The 25,530-nt window shown below is 34.0% G+C and overlaps 1 protein-coding gene across 1 annotated transcript in view; it reads right to left on the reverse strand.

Annotated features, from left to right (window-relative positions):
• The window catches only part of LOC118181937 (uncharacterized), a 51,058-nt gene that overhangs the window by 20,560 nt on the left and 4,968 nt on the right, over positions 1-25,530 (reverse strand). The window contains exon 2 of the mRNA XM_035351173.2: positions 18,086-18,312. Coding sequence (XP_035207064.1) covers positions 18,086-18,312 — 227 coding nt within the window. The remainder of the gene's footprint in view (positions 1-18,085; positions 18,313-25,530) is intronic.

Raw genomic sequence — 25,530 nt, forward strand, 5'->3', positions numbered from 1 at the left:
AGAAATGAGCTTGACCGTTGCCTACAATCGGAGGGTTCTTAGCCGAAACATATTTCTTTTAAAACTGTATCCAGTCTAGCTACACCCGACTTTTTTTAACTAAACTGAAAATGTTCCGTTTAAAGATGTATCCCTCTTACCATTTCTCCGGAGAACTGATTTTCGTATACGTCAACCACTCAGATATCCCTAAATTAAAAATTCTGAGAAATATTCTTTTGACGGGTTGTTGACGGTAGCTTGTAGACGTAGTAGCGGTTTTATACGACAAGAGCATGTGATGAAGACAAGGAAATTTCCTTATATTCCTCCCCATTTAAAGGGCGAGTGGGGAAGCAAGAAACCAAATGCGGTGACCAATTATAGTCCACCATAATTTTTAGTTGGGTGTCACTCTACACATATCAAAAATTTTTGCCGCGAGAAATAAGACGCGCTATGCTGTAGACAGGATTCCAGTTTCTAATCTTCTGCTTGCAGCCAGACGTGCTGCACTTATATCACGAGAGCATGGAGGGAAGAAATGAAATTTCCTTAAACACTGATTATTAAATAAATGCGAAAACATTCCACTATAACAATGTTTTCATACTAACATTTTAACTCATATCTAACCCTAAATGTAAAATTTCGTAGCAAACTGAGCAGGAGTCAAAGTTCAGAATACAAGGTTTTAAATCCACAGACCACAGACTGGTGTTTAGCAAACAGCTTCCTCTGTCACAATATTCATCAGGACGTTTTCTAAATGTCTTCTTTTTGTTTCAAAAGCTGAAGCAATATTTGTGTGGTTTCAGCGACGACATTTATTTGAAGAATGCCGTTTAGGAATGAATGAAGGCTGAGAAAAAAGCATTATTTTTGCTATGAACCGAAGCTTAATAGATGGCTGTGCGTAGTGCGTCGAAGTCAGGAACTAAATAGAAAACTCAGAAAGGAATTTTCAACATTTACTTTAAAGTGCGTTAAGAGTAAATATTATTGAACATAATCCATCTGTATATCAGGTTTCGATAAGTTTCATAGCTAGGGAATCTCCAGCCAGCTCCATTTATCTCTGCTTTTTACTTAACAAATCTTTGTTTTCAAGTAATCTTCGCGGTTTAAACACAGAATAAATCATGTGTGCGACACATAAGTTTTCAGAGATAAAATATAAATTCCAGATATAAAAAAAAATATAAAGGCCAGAGATAAAATATAAATTCATTACAAGATTTAAATTGCTTTTGAAATAATATAATAATATATACTCCTGATGTCATATACGTCAATGTAATATTGGTTAAGGAATGCAATGTAAGACTACAAAATTCTGTTATGCTTTTCGTACAAAGCTCATCCGTTTTTCTTATGCACCCTTCTCTAGGCCAATAACTTACTACCATTACTATCAGCCAACATTTTACAAATTTTAAAATACAGTGCAGAAAAACACTGCACATTGCGATTTTATAAGTTCTATGCAGAAAGTCAAAATATCGATGAATCATTAAGCAGGGAAAGTGCCGACTTGGATATGTGGTTGCTTGAATGGGTGCCAAACAGAACGCAAACTGACCTTGCAGTTTTAAAATAAAACTTTTTTCTCTCTCTCTGTATGTATATATATTTACTCACAACAAAAATTTCAATTCAAAACGCGTTCAATTTGAAATAAAGAGTAGATAGAAATTAAAAAATTATTTTTAAAAAGTAATAAATCATTGTGAAGAAAAAGGAAACGAGTCCAGATTCAAAATCCAATGAACAACAAGTGCAAAAATCAAAAATTAAATGCAAAAAAGAAGAATTTATATCACTTGGTACATCTTCTTCAGGGAGTCTATGTATCGACAGAAGTAAATGAATCAGCCTGTTTCTGAATTGATAAAGACACAAATTTACAAAATTAAACACAAAGCAATTTGTGTTCTGAACAGTCTCCAACCCCTGCAGGCTGGAATGTAAAAGCCATCTTGGGTAAAATTGTAAAATAAGTACCATTAGTCTGATACACATACACACACGCACACATGTATATATACAACTTAAATAAAGTAAATTCAAATCTTGTTCACATAACTAGTAAAGGCAAATGGATTTTACATCTTTTGTTACATCTTCATCAGGAGGGCTGGAATAGTGGGAGAAGTAAAAGCTTGCTTCTGGAAATGACTACTGCAAAAATATATACGAAATTAATCTTAATTTAGGAAAATTTAAATTAGATTTTTTCCCATTTATTTCTCTCTCTACATCAACTTAATTTGAATTAATTTATATTTTACTAATTAACGATTAATTTTGTATATATTTGTGCATGTCAGTTCAGAAATAGGCTTTTACTTCTCTCATTATACCAATCCGCTGATGAAGATGTATCGGGGGGGGGGGGTTAAAATTTATATGTGTTCATTATTTTAGGAAATTTTCTGTTGTGATAATTTTTGATCAAAATTTTATTTTTAAACTCATTGGTTTGTCTGGGGATTTTGAAACAGGTCTTGTTTACTAGCTATTTTAACAAAAGTATTTTGCATTTGCAAGTTTTTTCCTATTTCATTATTCCAGTATGAATATGATTATGATTTACTTTGCATTATGTATTTAATAAATATTGCCACTGAATTATTGAAGCTTGTAGTGCATAACTGGGTTTTTCGCTTTTAAATATTATACGTATATAAAGGGGTGGCTCACAAGTGATGCGAAGTTTAGGGAGAAAATTGAGCCGCGTGTGCGTGACGTCATGTCATGTGGATTCCATTCGTTAGAGCTGAGCTTTTGCTTACATTTGTTGCCCCATAATTTGAACTGATTTGTGCGAACAAGTTCAGTTTCTTATTATACCGTGCTCGAAATGGCAAAGTGTGCTGTAACGTTCTACCAGTGTTACATAAAGAAGACTAAAATTCAGGGAGTTACATATCATCATGTTCCAAGTATGTTCACTGCAAAAGAGCAGATAAATTCAATATAAAAAATTTAAGAAAATGTCCTCTATATTTTGCATTGCATACAAGAATTAAAAGCAGAATTACTTTGCTTAACTTTAAAAGGGCACTGAAAGCTAACTCTGTCCCAACTTTACATCTTCCATCATCATCATGTAAAAGTAATTTCCAAAAAAGGAGTAAGTTATATTTGTTGTACTCCAAACAACTGAAGGCAATCCAGATAGAAGTATTTACCGAATTTACTGGTATTTATCAAAACAAGCTTTGCAAAATTTGGCTTCGTTTTCTCCCCCCCCCCGGAAAAAAGTGCTACAGGATAAGATAGACTTTGCAGATCAGTATACGTCCAATGAGAGATATGAATTAGCTCAGCATGTGAAGATTTTTGAAAAAGAAAATAAGAGGTTCAGTATGTTGTATTGTAAACTAAATGAAGGGAAAATATTATACTGAACTTGCTGCTTCTTGTAAAATATTAAGTAACTTTCAGAAAAATAACAAACAAACAAGTGCAGAATGAGGATAAAAATTTTTAGGATAATTTTCACAGGTAATCAGATACGCTTACTGCTGCCAAATAAAAAAGTTTTTAAGAAGAATGTAGATGACATTTGTAAATCTGCAATAGTGAGATACTACAATTACCTTAGACAAAAATTATAAGAAAACAAGTATTTAAACACTGAGCATTATTTCGAAGTACAGCAAAAATACTTTTAAGAAGCAGTCTGACTGTAGTTATTAAAAATATTTAATATGTATGCGAGCTGAAACGGAATTAAAAAAGAGCAAACACTTTCAGTCTTTTTAGTTTTTAATTTGCTCATTTATTTACAAATCTATTGTGAGAGTTCATTTTTTCGTATAGAGAAGAAAGAAATGAGTGTAAACATCGAAGACTATATGCTGTAATAAATAGTCATGTGGGATAAACGTCAATATACACATACTAGCTGTGTAAGGAGTACTTTCAAATAATAATGAAAACATGCATTTTTCCTAAATTCTAAAAATAATAATTATACAAAAAAAACCACCTTCATAAATAAATTTATGAATAGAAAACTAATGTGTAAAAAATTTTATTTAAACGTATAGTGACTTTACTATAAAACATACCATTCAGAAATTATGAAGAATTTCGTATTTATTAAACATGAGCTTGATGATTCAAAAACATTATATATATATATATATTCCTTGAGCTGTGTAATTTAAAATGAAAGTTATTATCATGTATTTTTCTTGAAATGTCAAAATTTGCTTATGTAAAACAATGCATGTGCAATAAAAAAATGGGAAAACACTTTTTAATTATGTTATTACCATGGTTTTCGCAGTTCTGTTTTCAGGCGTTCTATTTAATAAGATTTATTTTCATTAAGTGCTTACGATACGATGTAAAAATTGTAGAGTTCCTCACTTATTCTGCTAAAGTAAATGTCGAGGAACCTAGGGAACTGTTAAGTGACTTATCGCTGAGTTCAAATAACAAAAGTCGCAGACTCAAAAAGGGTTAACTGCTCTTTATTTCACTTAAAATAGAAAATAGGAGGAACAGTTGACCCCTTTCTTGGGCTTACAACAAAGCTTTCCTGGGCGCTATACTCGGGCTTGAACTCAAAGTAAGAAACAAGAACTAAATTAGAGCTAACTAAAAGAGACTTAGCCGAAGCTAACACAAATCTAACGTAGTTGGCCCTTAATATAAACTAGCCCGCGAATATCAAAAGGCACGTAATAAACGGCCGAGCGTAACAGCTTCAAGAGAGATTTAGCCCAAAGGCAAACACGCGCTACTCAGTATTACTAGTTCTCTGTCTCGCGAAGTAAATTGAACCTTCCTTAAATACTGCTTCTTGCTCATTTCTATTCGACGCGATTCTAAAAATTCATTCTTGTAGAAAGTTGTAAGAGGTAATAAGAATCGATGGGAAAGGACATTGAAATTAAAATAACTGTTATAAAGTTAAAATATACCTTACAAAATAATGAAAGACGCTGCGCTTTTTATTATGTTTAGTTTTTTTTTAATGAACTAAAATATCTTTTTCGCACTCTAATGCTTTTCTTTAGGAAATGGAGGTAAAGTTTACGATTATTCGGTATTTCTACGAATTCTGAACTTAAAATAAACATCTGTTTTAAAAAATACTTAGTTGGAAAGTATGCGCCCAGTATTTCCGATTTGTTACTACATTTACTATTTAGAACTCACATAGCAAATTCACGATGTGCCGTGTCACATGAGTGACGTCACTCGCAGCAACCTATGGCAGTGTTTTTTTTTTCTTTCCTCGCCTAACCTCTGATGCATTGAAGAACCTTGATATATATATATATTAGAAAATCATAAGGGAAATTAGAAAAAAAAAATTCCATTACTTATGCTCCAAATAGTTCTGCAAATTACAGGAAAGGTAACTAAAATGAAAGAATAATTGTTTATTCTTCAATAAAAATAAAAATAAAAAAAGAGATTGTAATTAAGGCAAAAAAAAAAAAAAAAAAAAAAAAAAAGCAGAACTTGGCAAAATTGTAGCTCCTCGTCAAGAAGCAGATAGGGATTTCGCACAATCAAAAGTTTTTCTGAATTTATTTTCTGAAGAAATTAAAAGTTTTAAATAATATTTTAGAACATTTTAAGAACAGTAGTTAAAAATGAAAATAAAAGTGATTCCAGAAATAAATCTATTCCAGAACGCTTAGAACAAACAATATCAACGTGTGATTGCAAGGTCAAGAATGAATAAATAGGACCATCTAAAAAAGGACAGATATTGGCAAAAAATATCGAAAACCAGAACATTGTTTTAATTCCAACAAAGTGTAATTATTTAAAGCTTATTTGAAATCCTCAAAAAATTTTAATAAAAATTATTAAAATTTCAAAAATAAAATAATGTTAGCATGACTGCAGTTTACAGAGCAATGGCGTTATACTAGCCATAATAATTTTTAGGAAACGGTGAGAAACAATATTAATGATGAAAATTAAAATAATGTGTGCAAAAGCTTAATTTAGACTAAGCTGGTAATTTAGAAAGTAATATATTGTTATATATCATAGCTAGCAGCTATTGTTATATATACTAGCATGTATTCAAAAAGAATACATGCTAGTATTTTAATCTTGCGCAAAATTTACAAAATTATTTAACAGCGGTAATTCGAGCACACAAGACAATTATATAAGGAATAATAAATGTATAAAAATTAGAATTTGAAAAAAGAGGAAACATACAACTAAGAAATAATAAGGCATACGAAGAAATTAATTTTGCTTATAAAACGAATGGAGAATTTATAAATAGAGGAAGCAGATGGTTACCAAACCACAAAACAGTTATGTTTAGTAAAGTTGAGTTGTATGCTGAAGTAAAATGATACAGGAGATGTAGATTAGAAAAATATTGATACTTATACATAAACGTTGAACTGTAAGTGATTTAAATAAGAATTTCGGAAACATATAAAGAACAGGAACAGAAACAGATATCATAATTGATTGATTGTCAAAAACAAATATCTGTTTTTGACAATGTAAATTACTTAAAAATAGAATAAATAATTAAAATTTAAATATCATTCATAAAATTCAATTAAATATAAATATCATATTTTAAATTAGGCTTTTACAAGTATTATATATGAATTACCGATGTAGTTTTTCATTATATTATAAAAATTCTTTTCTCTAAGAAAAACGCCAGTCTGAACCATGTTGACATTGTTTGGGTTTGGGTAGTTTTTGACCTGTTTCAAATAAGGTTCAAGTAACTGCATACAATTTTGGTCGCAAATAATAATTAAAAAAATTTAGTTTCTCATATATTTTGCCAACTGGTTTTTTTAGATCATTCTGTTTATTAGTTCTTGATTTTGTAATTGCATACTGATATTATTTGTTAAGCGGACATCAGATTTTTTTATGAAATGAAATTTTTTTTTGATTCTGACTTAAAAAATGTTCTAAAATATTTCTCAAAATTTTTGAATTGTTTCAAGAATAAATTTAAAACAGAGGGTATTCATGTCAAGTTTCGGTCTGCTTCCTAATGAAGAGCTATCATTTTACATAATTTTTCCATTTTTTGCATTAACTGGCAATCTCCATTTTTATTCATTTTGTCTTTTGTCTTCTTGTTCAAAATCAAACTGGGAACAATATCAAGGTTTTAATATCTGACTTAAAATAGGTCATTAAAGTTGCATTTAACAAGCTAATATCTTAGAGTTTGTTACACGTTCTGAAATGATCTCATATTTGATATAGTTTAGTATGAGCAGAACTGATTGATTTGTGATCCTTCTACACAAAATACAAAATTTAGCACTCAGCTGAAAACGGTGCAACATGAAACTACATTAAAGAGTAAAATCATATGCTTGCGCTTAAAAGCTATTAAATGAGACTCACTTTTCAAAAGTTAAACAAAAATATATTTTAAGAGAACAGGCAATGTTCAGTCTTAGTTTGCCAAGATTTCAAACTGGCCCACTCTGAGTTTCAAGAGGCAATTTCGTCCTGGTCTTCCTCTATAAAGAGCAAATTTTCTGCACTAATCCTTTTTATTTGGAACCAAAGCAAACTAAAGGCTAAATTTTTCCTATAAATACTCATTGGGAATACTCATACATAATACTCATTGGGAACACTGATAGAGAGCCTTTAACATTGATACTCATTAACATTGAGAATTGTTCTCATTCTTTGTCACTAAAAAAGATGATTTGGAAATAATAGAAGAAGCGATGCGGAAGAATAGAAAATTAGAGGATTTAACAGAGACAAAAACACTAATTAATCCAAAAATAATTGTGTACAGTGTTAATAGCGAATTAGGGAAAGAAGGTTTTCAGAAACATCTCATTACACAAAACACAGAACTTGAAGGTTCAAGCAGAGAAGTCCTGTTCCTTATGAGGGCCAGGTACGAAAGACATTGGGTTATCTCAACCGATCCCGCAGCATTCAAAAAGATTCTAAACACGAAGAGAATTAACGTTCAATGCACTCGAGACAATGTAAGAGAATTCTTAACCGTTTCACTGAGTTGCAAATATCTGGGCTTTAACCATTCGGGAAAAACTTGTAAAAAAAATCACAAAATGTGCAGGACGCGAATCAAAGGACCACCAAAAAGCGGACTGTTCAGAGAAAATAATAAAATGTATAGCAACATTTGGTGTAAAATTACCACAAAATCAACGAGCAGTTTAATGCAAGACTAGACACAAAACATGCTGCTAGAGACAGAAATTGTGCTTGCTATGTTAGGAAACTCCAAAGACTAAAAAGACGAATAAATTATGAAAACAAAGTCAGTAATACAAAATAATTTACAGCACTTAAGGGGTGCTACTACATCTTTAAGACAATACCTAAAAAGCACCGATAATATTAAATTAGCAAGCATCTAGGAGTCTCACTTTAAGAACGGGAAACTTTACGTTCTTTCTTTTAGCTACAGAAAATTTTGCAACAGAGTAAACACAAAAACGGCAATACATATTATAGACGGAACCATATCAGTATTAGGCATCCTATGCTACACAGACGTTACAGCAGTTAGGATAGGTGGAGCTTAACCTTTCATCCTAGTTTTGGAGAGTCATTAGGTTATTTTGAAGCAGAAATCATGAAAAATGTGCAATGCTCTCGCCGGGTTTCGAACCTGGGCCTCTCGAATACGTGCCGAGTGTGCTATCGTTACACCACGAAGGCATGCAGGAAGGAGAAAGAAAATACCTTACATACCCCATTTTTAAAGGGTGACTGGGGATTAGGAAACCCAATCGCCAAATTCTGGTGTTGAAGAATCATCATCCACCACCTTTCACTTCAGGCGCCACTGTAGAGTCATTAAGTTATTTTGAAGCAGGAACCAGTAAAAATGGGCAGTGCCCTCGCCGGATCTCAGACCTCTCGATAGGTGCCGAGTGTGCTACCGTTTCACCACGAAGGCAAGCAGGAAAAAGGGAGGAAATACGTTATAGTTTTAGTTTACTGTCTCCTCTTCTCAAAACATGAGTCCAAGCCTCGCTAAAATAGAAGATCTCGTGAAGAGAAATGAAGATAGCCCAATCATAATTAATGGAGATTTCAGCGTGAAACATCCGTTGTGGGGACCCAGCCAACTTGACCCAAGAGAACAACAAGTTTGAAACTTTTTCGCATCTTCCAACGTAACAATTATTAATAATCTTCAAAGCATTTCTACATTTTGAGAATCATGCGGAAATTCATAGATAGATTTGACATTACTAAGGAGAATAGATCCCATCAATATAGAGAACTGGGAAGTCACAGATGAAGATAATCTGAACGATCACAACTTGATCAAATTTCATATTCATAACTTATAAAAAACTCTACAATATATACGACTCCTCCCACGACTATCAGAATAAAGAGGATCTTGATAAACGTATAGAAGATAAGAACTCGTGACAGATCTATACGAAATCACAAAAATGACTCAAAATGACAACACTGCCAAGCACAAATCAAACCCTTGGTGGGCACATGAGTTAGCCTTCTTGCACAAAAAAGTATATGCGTACAGAAGGACGCTACCAACGCACAAACGCGGAAGACAGGAAGGAAAACAGTGAAAGATACAAAAGAGTTCAAGCAAACTACAAGAAGAAAATATTTACCGCAAAAAGGACCTCTTGGAACAAATTTTGGGATAGTTTTACGGTCTCATTTCCCTTCGGCTCATATTACGATCTGACCAAAGGCAAAAGCTTAGGCCCACTATAGCTGAGCACGGTAAGAAAAACAGATGGCACCGAAACGCAAATGGCGGAAGACACATTGAAAGATATTCTCAACTTTTTCTACTTTCCTGAAGATGAGGCTCTGTAATGAAGTTTTAAAGAACTCTCGCCATTTTTGAACTAACAACCAATTTTATTAGTCAAAACTTACAGAATAACAAAAAAAATTTTATAAGCGCGCGCATCGTCTGCGGATATTTAGACAAATAAGGTTTCAGCATATTAATGTAGTACACCTGAGTTTTATTTTTCTCGGGAACCTCGACTACATAATTTGTCTCTGATAATTATTGAACTATTTTCCAGGACCTACCTATTTAATAGTTTGTTTGGCTTCGATGGAGCTGCAATTAGAACTAAGTCTCCTTCTTGAAATTTACGTTCTATGGCTTTGCGATCAGAGTTTTTGCCTTTCTTTGTCTTCTTCCATATGCTGGACAGCGAGTTCTTGAGATTTCCTCATTCGATTCATTAGTTCAAAAATATATTCCACTACTGTATTTTCTTCCTCTTCTTTACCAGATAATTTTTCGTACAATAGCATAATTGGAGTTCTTAAGTTTATGCCACGAACTAATTCTGCGGGGGAGAAACCACTGTCGTGAATAGTCGTTCGAAGAGCAAATAAAACCTGAGGTAAGATTTTATCCCAGTCCGGACCAGATTTTAGACATAGGACTCGAAGAATTCTTTTTAAAGTTCTATGCATCCTCTCTACAGGATTGCTTTGTGTGTGGTAAACAGAACTTCGTACAACTTTAATTCCAAATTTTTCTAGGAAATTCGATGTCAGCACACTCGTAAAAGATGTAGCTTGTTCTGTTTGGACCTCCCTTCTAAATACCATTCGACTAAAAATTTGAAGGACAACATCAACAATCGTGGTTGAACAAAGCTTTGCGACAGGAACTGCATCCGGATATTTAAGACATGCAGATTGCAGTTATAAGATACTTATTTCCTGAAGGTGTCACAGGCAGAGTCCTACAAGCGTCAACATTTATTTTTGAAAATATTTCTGGGATAACAGGGACAATTTTCAAAGGTGCTTTCTTTTTTTCTTGCGGCTTTCCAATTCTTTGACATTTGTCACAAGTTTTAACAAAATTCTCGACATCTTTGTAACAATTTGGCCAATAAAATGTTTTGAATAATGCATCTTTGGTCTTTGTTGCACCAAGATGAGCGGCAGTTTCTTCATGACAAATAGTCATCAACTGCTTCCGATATTTGTCGTTTTTGAAAACGAGCATTTGGCCTTTCAACAGATACCTCATACTTTTAGAAGATTTTATTTTAGCTTCTTCATAAGTCGGCTTCAATTCGACGCTCTCCTTCTGTTCTTGTATAAATATTTCTGGAGAGGCCTTTATCAGGTCTAGTTCTGAACGTTCATATTTCATAGGAGGCAAACTTTCATTTTCAGTCAGTGTGTCTTTGTCGTTAAGTTCAATTTCAGAATTAAACCAAATTTTCCGTTTCTTTTAGTCGTCACTGTTGAGAACGAGTTTGTACGGCGTTTAGCATATGAATTTGAACTTCTTCATCTAGTTTTGCTTCTTCAAATAATGCAGCGGTTTTTGTTACCTTCCTTGATCTAATGAATCACTTAAGACTTCAGCCTTTGTTATTATATGACCAAAATCACATTCAAACTCTACCTCAGCCAACGGTAAGCACACTGAATGTTCTTCCAGAGGTGTGATCCTTTACTTCCATGGAAACCCTATATTTAACTTACTCGGTCACTATTAAATCTTTCAGATTCTTAAATGTCTTAATTTCTAAATCCGCAATCCATTCCAAAAAATAACTATAAAGTTCATGAGCATAATTTCTCCAAGATTTTTCAGGAGTTTTTGATGTCGATAAAAGCACTGTTTCAGCTTTTCACTGTTTATTCTTCTTAAGATTAGATTTTTCACACATTCGTACTTAGTCGCATCTTCAGATGGTTCTCTAGCTAACATACTAGTGATTTCGGTGGGTAAAACATCCAAAAGATAAGCCACCCAATCTTTCTTAGGAACCTGAGCCATTTCAGCTTTTCTCTCAAAATTTATCAAATACAGTCCCATTTCATCCCTTTTTTCGTCAAACTTTGGAGTAATTTGTGACAAACTGAATTTTGTTGCTCGATTTTACTATATTCGCTGTTGGTTCTCTAGCTCGTATTACTTGCTTTTCAATTTCAAGCCGCTTTATTTCCAATTCATAAGCCCTTGCTTCTTGAGCCAGACGTTCTTCTCTCGCTTCCTGAGCCAAGCGTTCTGCAATTATTCGGTCTAGAATTAATTTAACTTCTTCCTCATCGTAAAACTGACTTTCAGTGATTACTTTTTAATTTCTGGTAACTTACTATTTAGCCGCACTTCCCCACCTAATTCTTCGGCTACTTCTACTAAATCTTATTTTCTACCCTTTGCAAGAAATGACATGTTTAGAAATAGAATAACTCTTCGACAGCGTTTTCAAAATTAATTTTAAAAGGCGTTTAGTCAATACTCAAAAGTTCAAATCAACGTGCTCAATCTAGCCTTTTTTTATTAGAAATTCAAGTATGACACAACGTATTTTTTTTTCTAAAACACTTAATGCAATAAAACTTATGTGCTTTCCGATAAACAAAAATCTGCGAAGCTTGCTCTTAATAAATTATACTAAAGTAAATAAAAAAGAATTCAAGCCTCTAATTTGATTCAAACATCAAAATTCTTGATTTGCGACTCTAATACAAGAGCTCAGATTTCATAATAGAAATATTCTAATATTAACGTAGTAAATTTTCCACTTTAATACAAAAGCTCAAATTTTATAATAGCAATATTCTAATATCAACGTAATAAATTTGCCACTATAATACAAGAGGTCAAATTTTATAATATAAATATTCTAATATTAATGCAATAAATTTGCCTCTCTAATACGAGAGCTCAAGTTTTAAAAGAACATTAAATATTTTGACACTTTACTCCAAAAGCTTAAACTTAGAATATCGTTCTATTAGTTGAATTCAATAATAAGATGCAACATTTTCTTACAAAATGGAACAGTATTTATTAAAACTTATGCTCACAAGTACTGTATTTTCTTTTGTTTCTAAATAAACACTGGTTTCACCTTTCAATCCCAACGACTACCACCAGATATTTATTCTTCTGTACGTCTGTAATGAAGTTTTAAAGAACTCTCGCCATTTTTGAACGAACAACCAATAAAGTATTCTGTAAGTCGAAACTTACAGAATAACTGAAAAAAAAATTTTAAGTGCGCGCATCGTCTGCCGATATTCTTTGCGGATAATCGTCTGCGGTAACTTACATTTCTTAGTGGAATTATGTTGGTAGCGTAGCAAAGCAAATACGTTACACTACCAATGAAACAATACATCACCACCTCACGAGAATGAGTTCCAATTTTACCCCGGATACTTCGTATGACTCACCTTTCTCAAAAACGGAGATAAGGAAAGTTATAGAGTTCACAAAAAAGTAAAAGCCCCAGGGCTCGATCAACTTCATATTGACTTCATAGAGGAACTATGAACTTCATAGGAAAACACCTTACACGAGTTATTCAATGCGCGCCTAAAGAAAGGGTACTTTCCGGGCACGTGAAAAGAGGCGGAATTCGTCCTCTTCCACAAGGAAGGAAATGATAGCGAGAAGCCAAGCATACCGTCCGCTGTACCTACTTTCGGTCTGAGGCAAAGTATTAGACAAATTACTAGCACAATGGACTCACCTATGACTGGTATAGGAACAACCTACTAAACAAAGAGCAGTAGAGATTCTCAAAAAGGGAATGCGCAACAGACATGTTTGACCACCCGCAGAAAATCATTAGAATAAGAAGGACAACAGACAATACACATGTGTGATCTCCCTTAATGTCTCATCGAGATTTTACCACCTCAGGTGCCCGGCCTTACTCAAACGCTCGATTCTTCTAAAACGTCCAAAAATATTTTCAGCGTTATCAAAAATTATTTCACTAATAGGAAAGTAATTTATAGAAGAGATGGAGTGAATATTACGCAGAACTACAACAAAGAAGAACCACAGGGCTCAAGAATAGGTCCTAATCTATGGAATCAACGCTGCTTTAAACATAAATTGTGAGGCTACGTCCAGATTCAAGATTTCTACGGGGAGGATTTTATCCGAATCATAAGTGGAGGCAAGAGGACGGCCACACAGTGGAAAGAACACACAACCTGCAGCGTAAAACGTAAACTACATTTTAATTAATTTAGAAGTTTGAGGCATTTGAGCTTTGGCAGCTCTGAGGATGATGGTTCGGTAAAACAATCGAAGCTAGTTCTGTGAAAATTTCCCAATATAACGCTGATTTTTGTTGTTTGACTTCTAAATTAATATTTGTTCGGCGTGTTATTTTATCTTACGTGGACTACAATTTATCATAGAGAAGACCGAAACGAAAGTCTACCCAAGAGGCAACAAATTGATAAACAACCGGTCAAGAATTAAAAGGCAAATAGTTATTCCTCCTATACCAGGGCGCATTTAAATATCTCGACTTCCTGCTGGGCAAAAAACTCACATGGGTGTCGCATGAAATTTGGATCAAAACTATATTATAAGACACTTAAGAAGGATCGTGGAATAGGACTGGAATCTAAAAGGACACCTACTGAAAGAGCTTTACCTTCGAGAGGTAGAACGTATAATTTTATACAATTATTAAATTTGAATGAAGAATACAGTTGAAAATTCATCAAAAACTTCTACAGATCCAGAGAATCGCCCTCTTGAAAATAACGAAACCACCACATCCACAGCAGCCCTACAGACGCTTGCAGAAGAACTCCCACTTGACTTTAAGTCTCTAGCGGAAAAGAACATGTTCAGGCTCATTCATTATCAAGAATAAGTCAAAGTAAATGTTCACCTCATAATTCCAAAGAATTGCATAGAACCACGGCGCATAACATACTTACAACGTGCAGCCGCAGCTCAGGATTTTCCTTGGCATATAGATGCCTACCCAGAGAGCAAGGTCTAGAACGCTTCAGAAATTATTCCAAAATCAGCAAGAAGGTACTAACAGCCTTTGTCATCTTATATAACAATACAGAGATTCACTCAGTCCTTTCGGCTGAGTGACACAACTTCTGTATTTCAAGCAGAATCTTAGACGGGCGGTCTTTGGACTGGGTAGTCGAACTTATCCAATATCTCGATTTTCTCGGATAGCATGAGTGTTCTGCAAAGTCTTAACAAGAAAGGCAACATCCCGTTGCACATTTTGTTTTCAAGACCATCCTCTTTACATCGAATTCGGGGACCACACTCTCCCTCAATTGGGTAAGAGCGCAGCAAACGCCAATTCGGCGGAAGTATCATGTACGGTCAAGATGATGTGATCATGTGAACGTGCCACATGATCATAACAGCTTACTAAGAATTTGAAAATAGTTTGCTGCACGGAGGTGAAAACCTTTGTTTATTCCGTCCTATCACGAATGGACTTCTTATTGATTCCAGATTGTTAGAAGTTTCGCATGCAAGTCTTTTTTTTTCCGGGAATTCGAGGTTCATGCTTTTCTTCCCGGAAATTCGAGATTCATGCAATACACTGACTACCAATAAGTATTTGGACACCTGTGATAGAAAAGAAAAACTAACTTTATTCAAAATCAATAGTTGGTAGAGAGGTAATTACAGCGTGGACCCTCCGGGGCATACTTTCCACAAATCTTTGTATGACAGCTAGTGGTATTTTCTTTCACTCGGCTTGGAGAAGACATAGAAGTTCCTTCATCGATTTTGCACGGGTAGTGCACCCCTGAATTCGGCGATGCAACTCGTCGCAGAGGTTCTCGATATGGTTCAGGTCTGGACTTTGGGCAGGCCAGTCCATTCGATGAACTCCATTGGCACCATACCAAGCCTTGGTTAACGTCGAAACATGACAACTGGCATTGTCGTCCTGAAAGTAACAGGGGTCCAACCCGTAAAACTGTCACAACGTAGGAAGCACATTGTCATCCAAAATAGTGCAGTAGACATCAGAGTTGAGCTTACCATGAATGGGGACCAAGGGTCTCAGCCCATACCAAGAGAAACACCCCCAGACCGTAATTCCACCTCCGCCGAACTTGACTGTTGGCACAATGCATTCCGGCAGGAGACGTTCTCCAGTTAGACGCCAAACCCAGACCCTGCCATCCGAACGGTAAAGGTTGAACCTTGATTCGTCACTCCAAAGAACCCGTTTCCACTGATCTATGGTTCAATTTCGATGTGCTTTGCACCACATTAACCGAGCAGCGCGGTTGGACTTTGTGATCAAAGGCTTATGGGCAGCAGCACGACCATGAAAACCAAGCAGATGTGCTTCCTTACGGATGGTATTCATTGAAACAATACTCCCGGATGCCTGTTGAAACTCCTCGCGGATGAGGGCCATCGGTTTGGTGCGGTTCTTCCGAATTTCTCTGGACAGCACTCGTCGGTCTCTATCTCCCAGTTTCGTTGGTCTGCCGATTTGGGGCACATTCCACTTCTTAATCACATAGGCCACTGTCGATTTTGGGTAGTTCAGATCGCTAGATATGTCCCTTAAGGATCGGCCACATTTGTGATACCCGATAATTATAACTTTCTCGAAATCAGAGAGCTCCGAACTGCGAGGCATCTTGCATGCGACTAAAGCCGATGCTGTTTTCTACACGATATATACCGGCGGAGTCCGTGATGCACCTTAGAACCACAGATATCGTCATTTGCATAGGTGTCTAAATACTTATTGGTAGTCAGTGTATTTGTCCATAAGATACACTTATTTTTGCAAAAATATTATAAATAATTCAGTATCTATGCGTCAATTGTATGCTAAACCTTTTTTATTTCATGGTAGTAATTAACAGAGTTGTAAGAAAAAAATATCAGACTAAAAATCTCTTTCTCTCTCTCTTTTTTTAAAATTTTATCTAACAACATATTTAATTGATTACTAAATGAAATACAAAGTTATGAATGAAAAGTCTTTGTTATTCAATACATATACTGTTCAATGAAATGAATAACAAAGACTTTTCATTCATAATTTTGAGTAGTAATGTATATGTAATGTAATGTTAATATGTAAATTTAAGGTATTTGTGAATGTAGATCAATTATTTGTTTTAACTGTTTCAAAAAATGAAGCCATGTTGGTATGCAGAGTAAGGCAATTAATATTGCGATCTCATGACAATGAGGGTAATGTTTAAATGTGAAATGGGTATTTGTTATTTATTTTATTATCTGAGAACTATTAAACTGGGTAAAACTGCTAAGAGTGGTATTAAATAACAGAGGCCAAAATATATTTACCGAAAATTAAAATTTCATAATGAATGTATCTAAAAACGTGTTTTAAGTGAAACGTTTAAAACTTGATGTCTAAAAGTAAATATAAAAATTATGTATGTAAAAATATATGTAATTAGGTACATAAATCAAGGTTAAGTTTCTTAAATAGGGTGAAGCATGCAAGAGCTATCTGTCTAAGAGGAGAGACTTTCAAACGAAAGCTGACTTTATGAGTGCATATTAAAAATAATGCATGTAATTTTCATTTAGATTATATTTATACCTATTTCTTACGCAAAATTTCTGATATATGCTAAATTATTATAAGTTATTTACTCGAAGAATATAGTGAATGCATAGAAAATAAAAGTTTTGCACATTTCCGAAAATGGAAAACGTTAAATATATATGAGTATTTATGCATGTCCTTGTAAAACGGACATTTGCATTTAATTAAATACATAAGTATTTATTAAATTAATTATAAATGTGTTTGGAAACGAAGGATTTATTATTCATAAACTACTGTGAATGTTACTGTTAATCTTGTTATTAAGTATAACTAAATTTATAATAGTTATAAATATTGACCTTAACATTTAATTGTAAACGTGAACTGAAATTCTGTTGACAAAAATAATGCCAATGTAATATCACAGTTAGTGCCAATGATTTTCCCCTGTAATATCACACCTGTAGTGTCAGTGGCGGAGCAGGTTATGGATAATTGTTATGTAATGACATCGAGGATAATAAAATGTTTCGTTCTTTTCAATGTTTGTAAAGCTGAAAATATTTTGCAGAAATCTTTTTCACATTATCTACTTAAATTTAGAACGCGACATAAACGCAATGGGAGGATAAGTTGATAGCGCAAAAGGATAATTCTCAGCTATTGCTAATAATTTGCTCGAAAATGTTTTAGTAATTTCATTAAAAGTGTCTTGAAACTTCATCAGAAATTGCAAATGATTTCTACTTTAGCTTGGTGAAATTCAAATATTGCTGATATTTCGTATTGGAGAAAAAAGAGTCACTTACCTTGACAAAATTCAAGCATCTTGGTGAATAAAAGGGTCTGAAATCGAGATGTCTCACGCTTAAAATAACGCCAAATCCTAAAGGTGGTTGAATTAATACTGTACAGTTTTGTCCTTCTAAAAACGTTCTGTTTCTCGAGGCAGCTATTATACCTGAGGAATTGGCATTACCTGATCCTAAATTTAGGACAGATACTTCTTCTTGATTGCAAAAATCTTCTAAAAACACTAAAAAAAAGTAATAATTAAAATAATTTTGTGTACTTAATTATTTAATTTGTTTTAAAAAAGAAGTAGTTCAGAAGAAAGCATTTTTAATTGAAAGCTTTTAAATTGCATCTTAAATGTTAGGTGACTATATCATCTAAGGCAGATAATAATGACGCAAAATTAAAAAAGAAGTGCTTTTCATTATCAGACTTTCAGTTTTATTAAACTTCAGATATCAAAGCACTTTTATTACAAATCAAAAATTGTTTTCACTGCATAAATCAGTACCTAATTGGAAAAAAGTTTGTTGCGTATTATTTTATATTAAATTAAGAATTATAATTACATAGATTTGTTTCATTATGAAGTATATTTAATTTTACGCCTAAAATATACTATATTGTCTTACCGCTATTTTGATGTATAGATATGCATATTATATATTAAGAAACTTCGCCTTCATTGGTTTATATAAACATGAAAAGCATAGCATAAATGAAAAGAACAGCACAACATATGTAATGAAAAACTAAGTATATATCTATGCTGGAAGCTACATAAACCTATATAACTTAACATCTGCGCAAAGGCTTAATATTGTTTAAAACTAAAACAATAATAACGCTACTTAAATGTAGGTTAAATGTAAATTTTGTGGAGCAGGCGGTCATCGAAAACGAAAGCGATTAAGCTGTACCTACGACGTTTCTCTCCCCTCTCTCGGTAATCGGAATTGGATTCAATCCAAAAAAAGGGAAACTTCTGTTTTTGTATGACTCATTCCTACGCTACGCGTTCTACAATGGAGAGCAGATAACATTTGTACCATCCGAAAAAGAAAAGCTGTGCCTGTCTTCAAAAAGCGAAACAAAACTAACATAACTGTATTCTGCGCATTCGAAAAACAGAAGCAGAAATGACTACTAGCTGCGAAAATAAATATTCGATTATGAAACTAAACAATAACAACTATCAATATGGAAATACAAATTTGAAATGATTCTGAAAGAAAGAAAATTTATGAGATTTAATCGCAAAAGATACACGAGAATAAATAACTCTGAGTGGATAAAATGAGGTGGACAAGCACAAGCTACCATATGTTTACTCGTAGAAGACAACCAAATCCTACACATAAGAAATAAAACAACAGTTAAAGACGTATGGAATGTTAAAGGAATTCATGAAAGAAAAAAAAAATTTTCAGTAAACTTTACCTTCTCAGAAAGCTATATATAGTAAAAGCAGAAAACGAATACAAGCTCGAAGAGCATATCAATAAAACGCTCGAAATCGTAGACGAATTGTGAAGAATAGGTGAAGAAATAAAAGACAGTCACATTGCAGCACTGCTATTATGCGGCTTACCAAAAAACTACGAAAATCTTATCACAGCTTTAGAAGCATGCCCAGAAGAACTAATGTTGAAAAACGTAAAAATGAAACTCATCGACAAATGCCTAAGAAGAAAAAAGGCACGCGAACAGAAGAAACAACTGCTTTGAAAACGAATTTTAATACAAAATTCAGGCGTTTCAATCAATGAAGATACAATTATTGCAAAACATTAAGTCATACTAATTCAGAAGTCAAACAACAAAAATCAGCGTTATACCTACAAAATTTTCACAGGACTAGTTTCGATGGTTTTACCGAACCATCATCTTCAGCTGCAAAACCGCAAATGAACAAGATAGGAAATAATGATTAGATAAGATAAGAAAGCCTGGACAAGAATAAGCAAGTGGCGCCATCTGTTGGCGAAACCAGAACTAAAACATAATTTCTCTAAAAGCCGAAGGCAAATTTGGATTGGAATTAGGATCGTTAACTAGAACAGAAAGATTTTTATGAATGTGAAATGCCTCTAGAAAATCCAATTCTTCAATGGAAGATGTTTTTTGAATAATTTTGGCAGCAGAAAAATTGAAAGTGTGATTTTCGGACCAACAATGTTGAGCAACAGAAGACTTCTGTGTTTCCTTTCTTCTAACATGTGCCTCATGTTCTTTGACGCGAAATTTTAAGGCTCTCCTAGTTTGGCCAATGTAAATTAAACCACACTGGCAAGGAATCCTATAAATACCCCAGGAATTCATATCCGGAATGGGGTCCTTGAGTATAGAAGTTGGAATTTTATTGATGGGAGAATAAACAACCCGAAAGTTAAACTTCTGCAAAATATGTGCAACTTTATAGCTAATTGATGGAAAGAAGGGAATGACAACAGAATTTTTATAATCTCCTAAAATAAGAGTGTGCTTTTAGTGTGTTGAGATGAGAATTTTTTAACTGCTTGATTAATAATGTTGGGTGAAAAGCCCCTGTCAATAGCTATTGCTTTTAAATAATTTAGTTCTTCATCAAGGGCTAGTTTGGAGGAGCAAACTTGAAGAGCACGGAAAACATAGGAATAAAATGAAGCTAACTTTTGTTTAGTCGGATGACATGATTTAAAGTGTGTTGGAAGGCAAACCGATGAAGGTTTACGGTAAACTGTAGTACTGAAGTTGGATGTGTTACGTGTGACCAGAATGTCGAGAAACGGAAGAGAATTGCAAGTCTCAAGTTCAAAAGTGAACTGAATAGCAGGATCAATAGAATTCATTGTTGAAAGAACTTTATTTAAATCATCTTTATTACCTTCAAACAGGGTAAAAGTATCCTCTACGTAGCGGAAACCATGCCGGGAAGTTTAAAGTTTCAAACAATTTTGATTCATAATAATGCATGTAGATATCAGCCAGGATGGGACTGAGGGGGCTTTCCATGGCTAATCCCTCAGTTTGCTTGTAATATTTATTTTGGAAAACAAAATGTGTTTGTTTCAAACAGAGTTGAGTGAGAGAAATTAGCTCATGAATTTCGATGCAAGAGAAATGAAATTCGCGAAGTCTGGTTTCTAGACATCTTAATGCACCCTCCACTGGGACATTGGTGAATAATGATTTTACATCAAAAGAAACCATGAGTAAATTACTAGGAGAAATGTTTTTAACCTTTTTTACAAACTCTATTGAATTTTTTATGGTGTAAATGTTATTGTCTAAGAGAGTGGAAAATCTAAAAACTAAATATTTAGCTAAAGGATACGAGGCAGTACCTAAATTTGATACAATAGGGCGGAAAGGAATACCACTTTTATGAATTTTGGGAAGAGCATATAATCTGGCACAATTCGCAACAGATGGGATAAGCGAATGTTTTAAGTTGCTTGAAATGATTTGCGAAGATTTGATCGCAGTTTTTATTTTGGATAAGTCGGAAGGTGAAGGATCTTTAGGGATCGGATTATATGGTCCTTCGTTTAAGAGTTTAGTGACACCATCGATGTAAGTGTTCTTATCCATGACGACTATCTGGCCACCTTTGTCAGCCTTTGAAATGATAATATCCGGGTTAGAATGAATTTCGCGCATTGCAGCTCTTTCTTTCGCAGTTAGATTTGGTTTCAAAGGTTTATTATTGAATTTCACATTATGAGCGATAAGATGCCTAATAATTTCTTTCTGTGAATCTGAAACTTTACTGAACTTAAAAGCTTTTTCGATAGGAGCCAAAATCTTTGGAATCGAGGGTTTACAGGTTTGTGAGAAGTTAAAATTATATTTTAGAATTCTCTCTTGTTCTTCTGAAAGACTAACATTAGAAATATTAACTATTGGCTTGATGTTTACAATGGGAAGATTTTTTGAACTACTTGAACTGGAAGACCGTAAAAGAAGTTTTTCGAATTTAACTGCAAGGGTGTTTTTATGAAGGTTAATTGCATTCTCCGTTCTAGACCAAGACTTTTGTTCAAGGGCAGTGAATTTTGGATATGATTTAGCGAGTTCCAGATGAAGCTTATAGAGTTCATGTTCAATTTTGGACAATTGTTGACGTGTATCCCTTATCACGGACCGAAGTAAGGCAAGCTTGCAATTTAACAGAATTCTTGAAACGCGACTCGAAGGTTTTTGATTAGATTTGATTTGAATAAAATTAGGGATCAATTTTTTACATTTACATTTAAGTAAAAAGTCAAGATGGTTCAGGAATTTTTGCCGTTTCAGGCGTAATTTAGTGAAACGATTAACTGAAGAAGGCATGATAAACAATGCACAAAATCAAACCAAATTAACTGAGCAATAATAAAGTACACACAAAACAGCAGAAAAATCCCTCACTGAAATGAATAGAAAACAAAACGTTTGTAAGCAAAATGCATGAAATCAGACAATCAAAGCACAATATCCAAATGTACAAAACATAAACACTTGAAAATTGCAAAAATGTACTCACCGAAATGTTGATTAATAATGTTGGGGGTTTTCACCCAACATTATTAAACAAGCAGTTAAAAAATTCTCATCTCAACACACTAAAAGCCACACTCTTATTTTAGGAGATTATAAAAATTCTGTTGTCATTCCCTTCTTTCCATCAATTAGCTATAAAGTTGCACATATTTTGCAGAAGTTTAACTTTCGGGTTGTTTATTCTCCCATCAATAAAATTCCAACTTCTATACTCAAGGACCCCATTCCGGATATGAATTCCTGGGGTATTTATAGGATTCCTTGCCAGTGTGGTTTAATTTACATTGGCCAAACTAGGAGAGCCTTAAAATTTCGCGTCAAAGAACATGAGGCATATGTTAGAAGAAAGGAAACACAGAAGTCTTCTGTTGCTCAACATTGTTGGTCCGAAAATCACACTTTCAATTTTTCTGCTGCCAAAATTATTCAAAAAACATCTTCCATTGGAGAATTGGATTTTCTAGAGGCATTTCACATTCATAAAAATCTTTCTGTTCTAGTTAACGATCCTAATTCCAATCCAAATTTGCCTTCGGCTTTTAGAGAAATTATGTTTTAGTTCTGGTTTCGCCAACAGATGGCGCCACTTGCTTATTCTTGTCCAGGCTTTCTTATCTTATCTAATCATTATTTCCTATCTTGTTCATTTGCGGTTTTGCAGCTGAAGATGATGGTTCGGTAAAACCATCGAAACTAGTCCTGTGAAAATTTTGTAGGTATAACGCTGATTTTTGTTGTTTGACTTCTGAATTAGTATTTATTCGGCGTGTTATTGTGTCTTAACATTAAGTCACTTAATAAAAAATGCAGATTCTTAAATAACCACAAAGAAAAGGACAAAAAAGAAAAGCAAGCGAATAAAGGAAATTATGAAGATAAACAAAAAACGAAAGTTGCTGTAAACGGGGATACACACAAAGATGAAAACAAAAATAAGAACCTTGAGAAGGCTGAGAATTAATTATACGCTTAAAATCACCAGAGAAAGAAAATTCCCAAACTCAAACTGGTCAGTTGATTTAGGAGCCACTTGTCATGTGACCGATAACACTAACCTTTTTTTTTCTCGAAATTAGAAGCAAAACTGAGAAAATAAGAATTGCTTACGGTACTCAAATGAAGTCCAAAGGCATCGGAGAAGGATAATTATACTGTACAAGACGACGAAGATAACGAAATAGAAGTATGACTCATAAGACGTTTTATACGTTCCTGACCTAAAAGAAGGATTAATATCCATATGAAAAATTACAAACAAAGGATTTACAGTTGAATTTGAAGAAGATACTTTGCAGAATAAAGGAAAAAAATAAAACCATAGGAATTGCTAAAGCAGAAGGAAATTTATACACCATAATTGAATCGTAAAGAAAAAAAGACCAAAACTGCAGCTGCAGAAGGATGTGAAAATGACATAGATCTTTGGCAAAAAAGGCGAGGGCACAGAAATTACGAAACAATCAAGAGGCTAAAGAATAATGACTTGGCAACCGGGTAAGGATCGACCAAGAAACTTTAAAAAAATGCGAATGCTCTATCAAGCAAAATATCTGAATTGCCGTATCCCAAGCTAAACAACTCTAGAGAAAAATAGGTTCCAGACTTAATAAATTCGGACATTTGGGGGTAGACCGATTGATACACCATCATTAGGAGGAAAGAAATACTTCATAACATTTATCGACGTTCATTCGAAATACACAACGGACTATTTTCTAGCTACAAAAGATGAAGCTATCTCCAAGTTAAAGCAATTTGTAACCATGACAAAAAACAAACTTGGAAAGAAGCCCAAAGTCTCAAGAACAAACGATGGAGAAGAATATATAAACAAAGAAATTGAAGAATTCTAAAGGAAGAGGGAATCGAACATCAAACCTCCGTAGCATATTCACCGCAACAGAACGTTAGAGCAGAAAGAAAAAAATCGATACTTAATAGAAATGACAAGATGCCTATTACTCAGATGAGGACTCAAAAGAGAATTTTAGGGTGAAGCCGTAATGATAGCCACCTATCTACGAAAAGGCTACCATCAAGGTCAGTCGAAAAAACACCGTACGAGCTCTGGCATAATAAAAAACCTAACTTAAACCATATCAGAATTTTCGGCAGCACAGCTTATTGCCTATTTCCAAAGCAGAGAAGAAGTAAACTAGATGAAAGAGCAGAAAAAGTCAATTAAATGATCAGAACGAGGAAACAGAATGGCCTCCTAAAGAAAAATAAATCGAGAGAATCATGTCAAGATGTTGCAACAGAGGAAGGAATTGAATCAGAACAAACTCCTCTATAACCGTGAAGATCTCATAGAAAGACTAAGGGGATCCCACCAAATAGATTTTCATGCATGGGTAAGAACGAAGAAATCAGAGTTCTTAAAGAATGGCAAGAACTGCAAACTTTTCCAACCAAAGAAAAGGAACTGTGGTTAAAATCCACGAAAGAAGAAATGGAATGACTAAAGAGAAATGGAAACTAATCGATCTCCCAAAAGGAAAGAAGGGAACTGGAAATAAATGGGCATTCAAAACAAAATCCGACGTTTCAGGAAATGTTATCAGATATAAAGCTGATAGCTAAAGGATATTACGAAAAATTAGAGCATGACTAGGATGAAACATTTACACCAGTCTTAAAATAAACCACAATAAGCACTGTCTTGGCAACAGCAGCTTAAAAGAACATGCACGAAAACCACTTCGTAAAAACAGCTTTTCTGTATGTCTATATTCTTTCTACCTGAAAGAAGAATTGTATATGAAGCAACCAGAAGGTTACCTCTCTGCTTCAGAAGCAAAGTCTGTAAATTAAACAAAAGTATTTACGGACTAAAACAGGTAGCTAGAAACTGGAATCACAAAATAGCTGAAATACTGTGCAAACAAGGATATGTTCAAAGAAAGGCTGTTTCATGCTCCTCTACATTAAACAA

The sequence above is a fragment of the Stegodyphus dumicola genome, chromosome X1, assembly GCF_044657685.1.
Source record: "Stegodyphus dumicola isolate Sdum_Otavi_A_Nest chromosome X1, ASM4465768v1".
NCBI lineage: Eukaryota > Metazoa > Arthropoda > Arachnida > Araneae > Eresidae > Stegodyphus > Stegodyphus dumicola.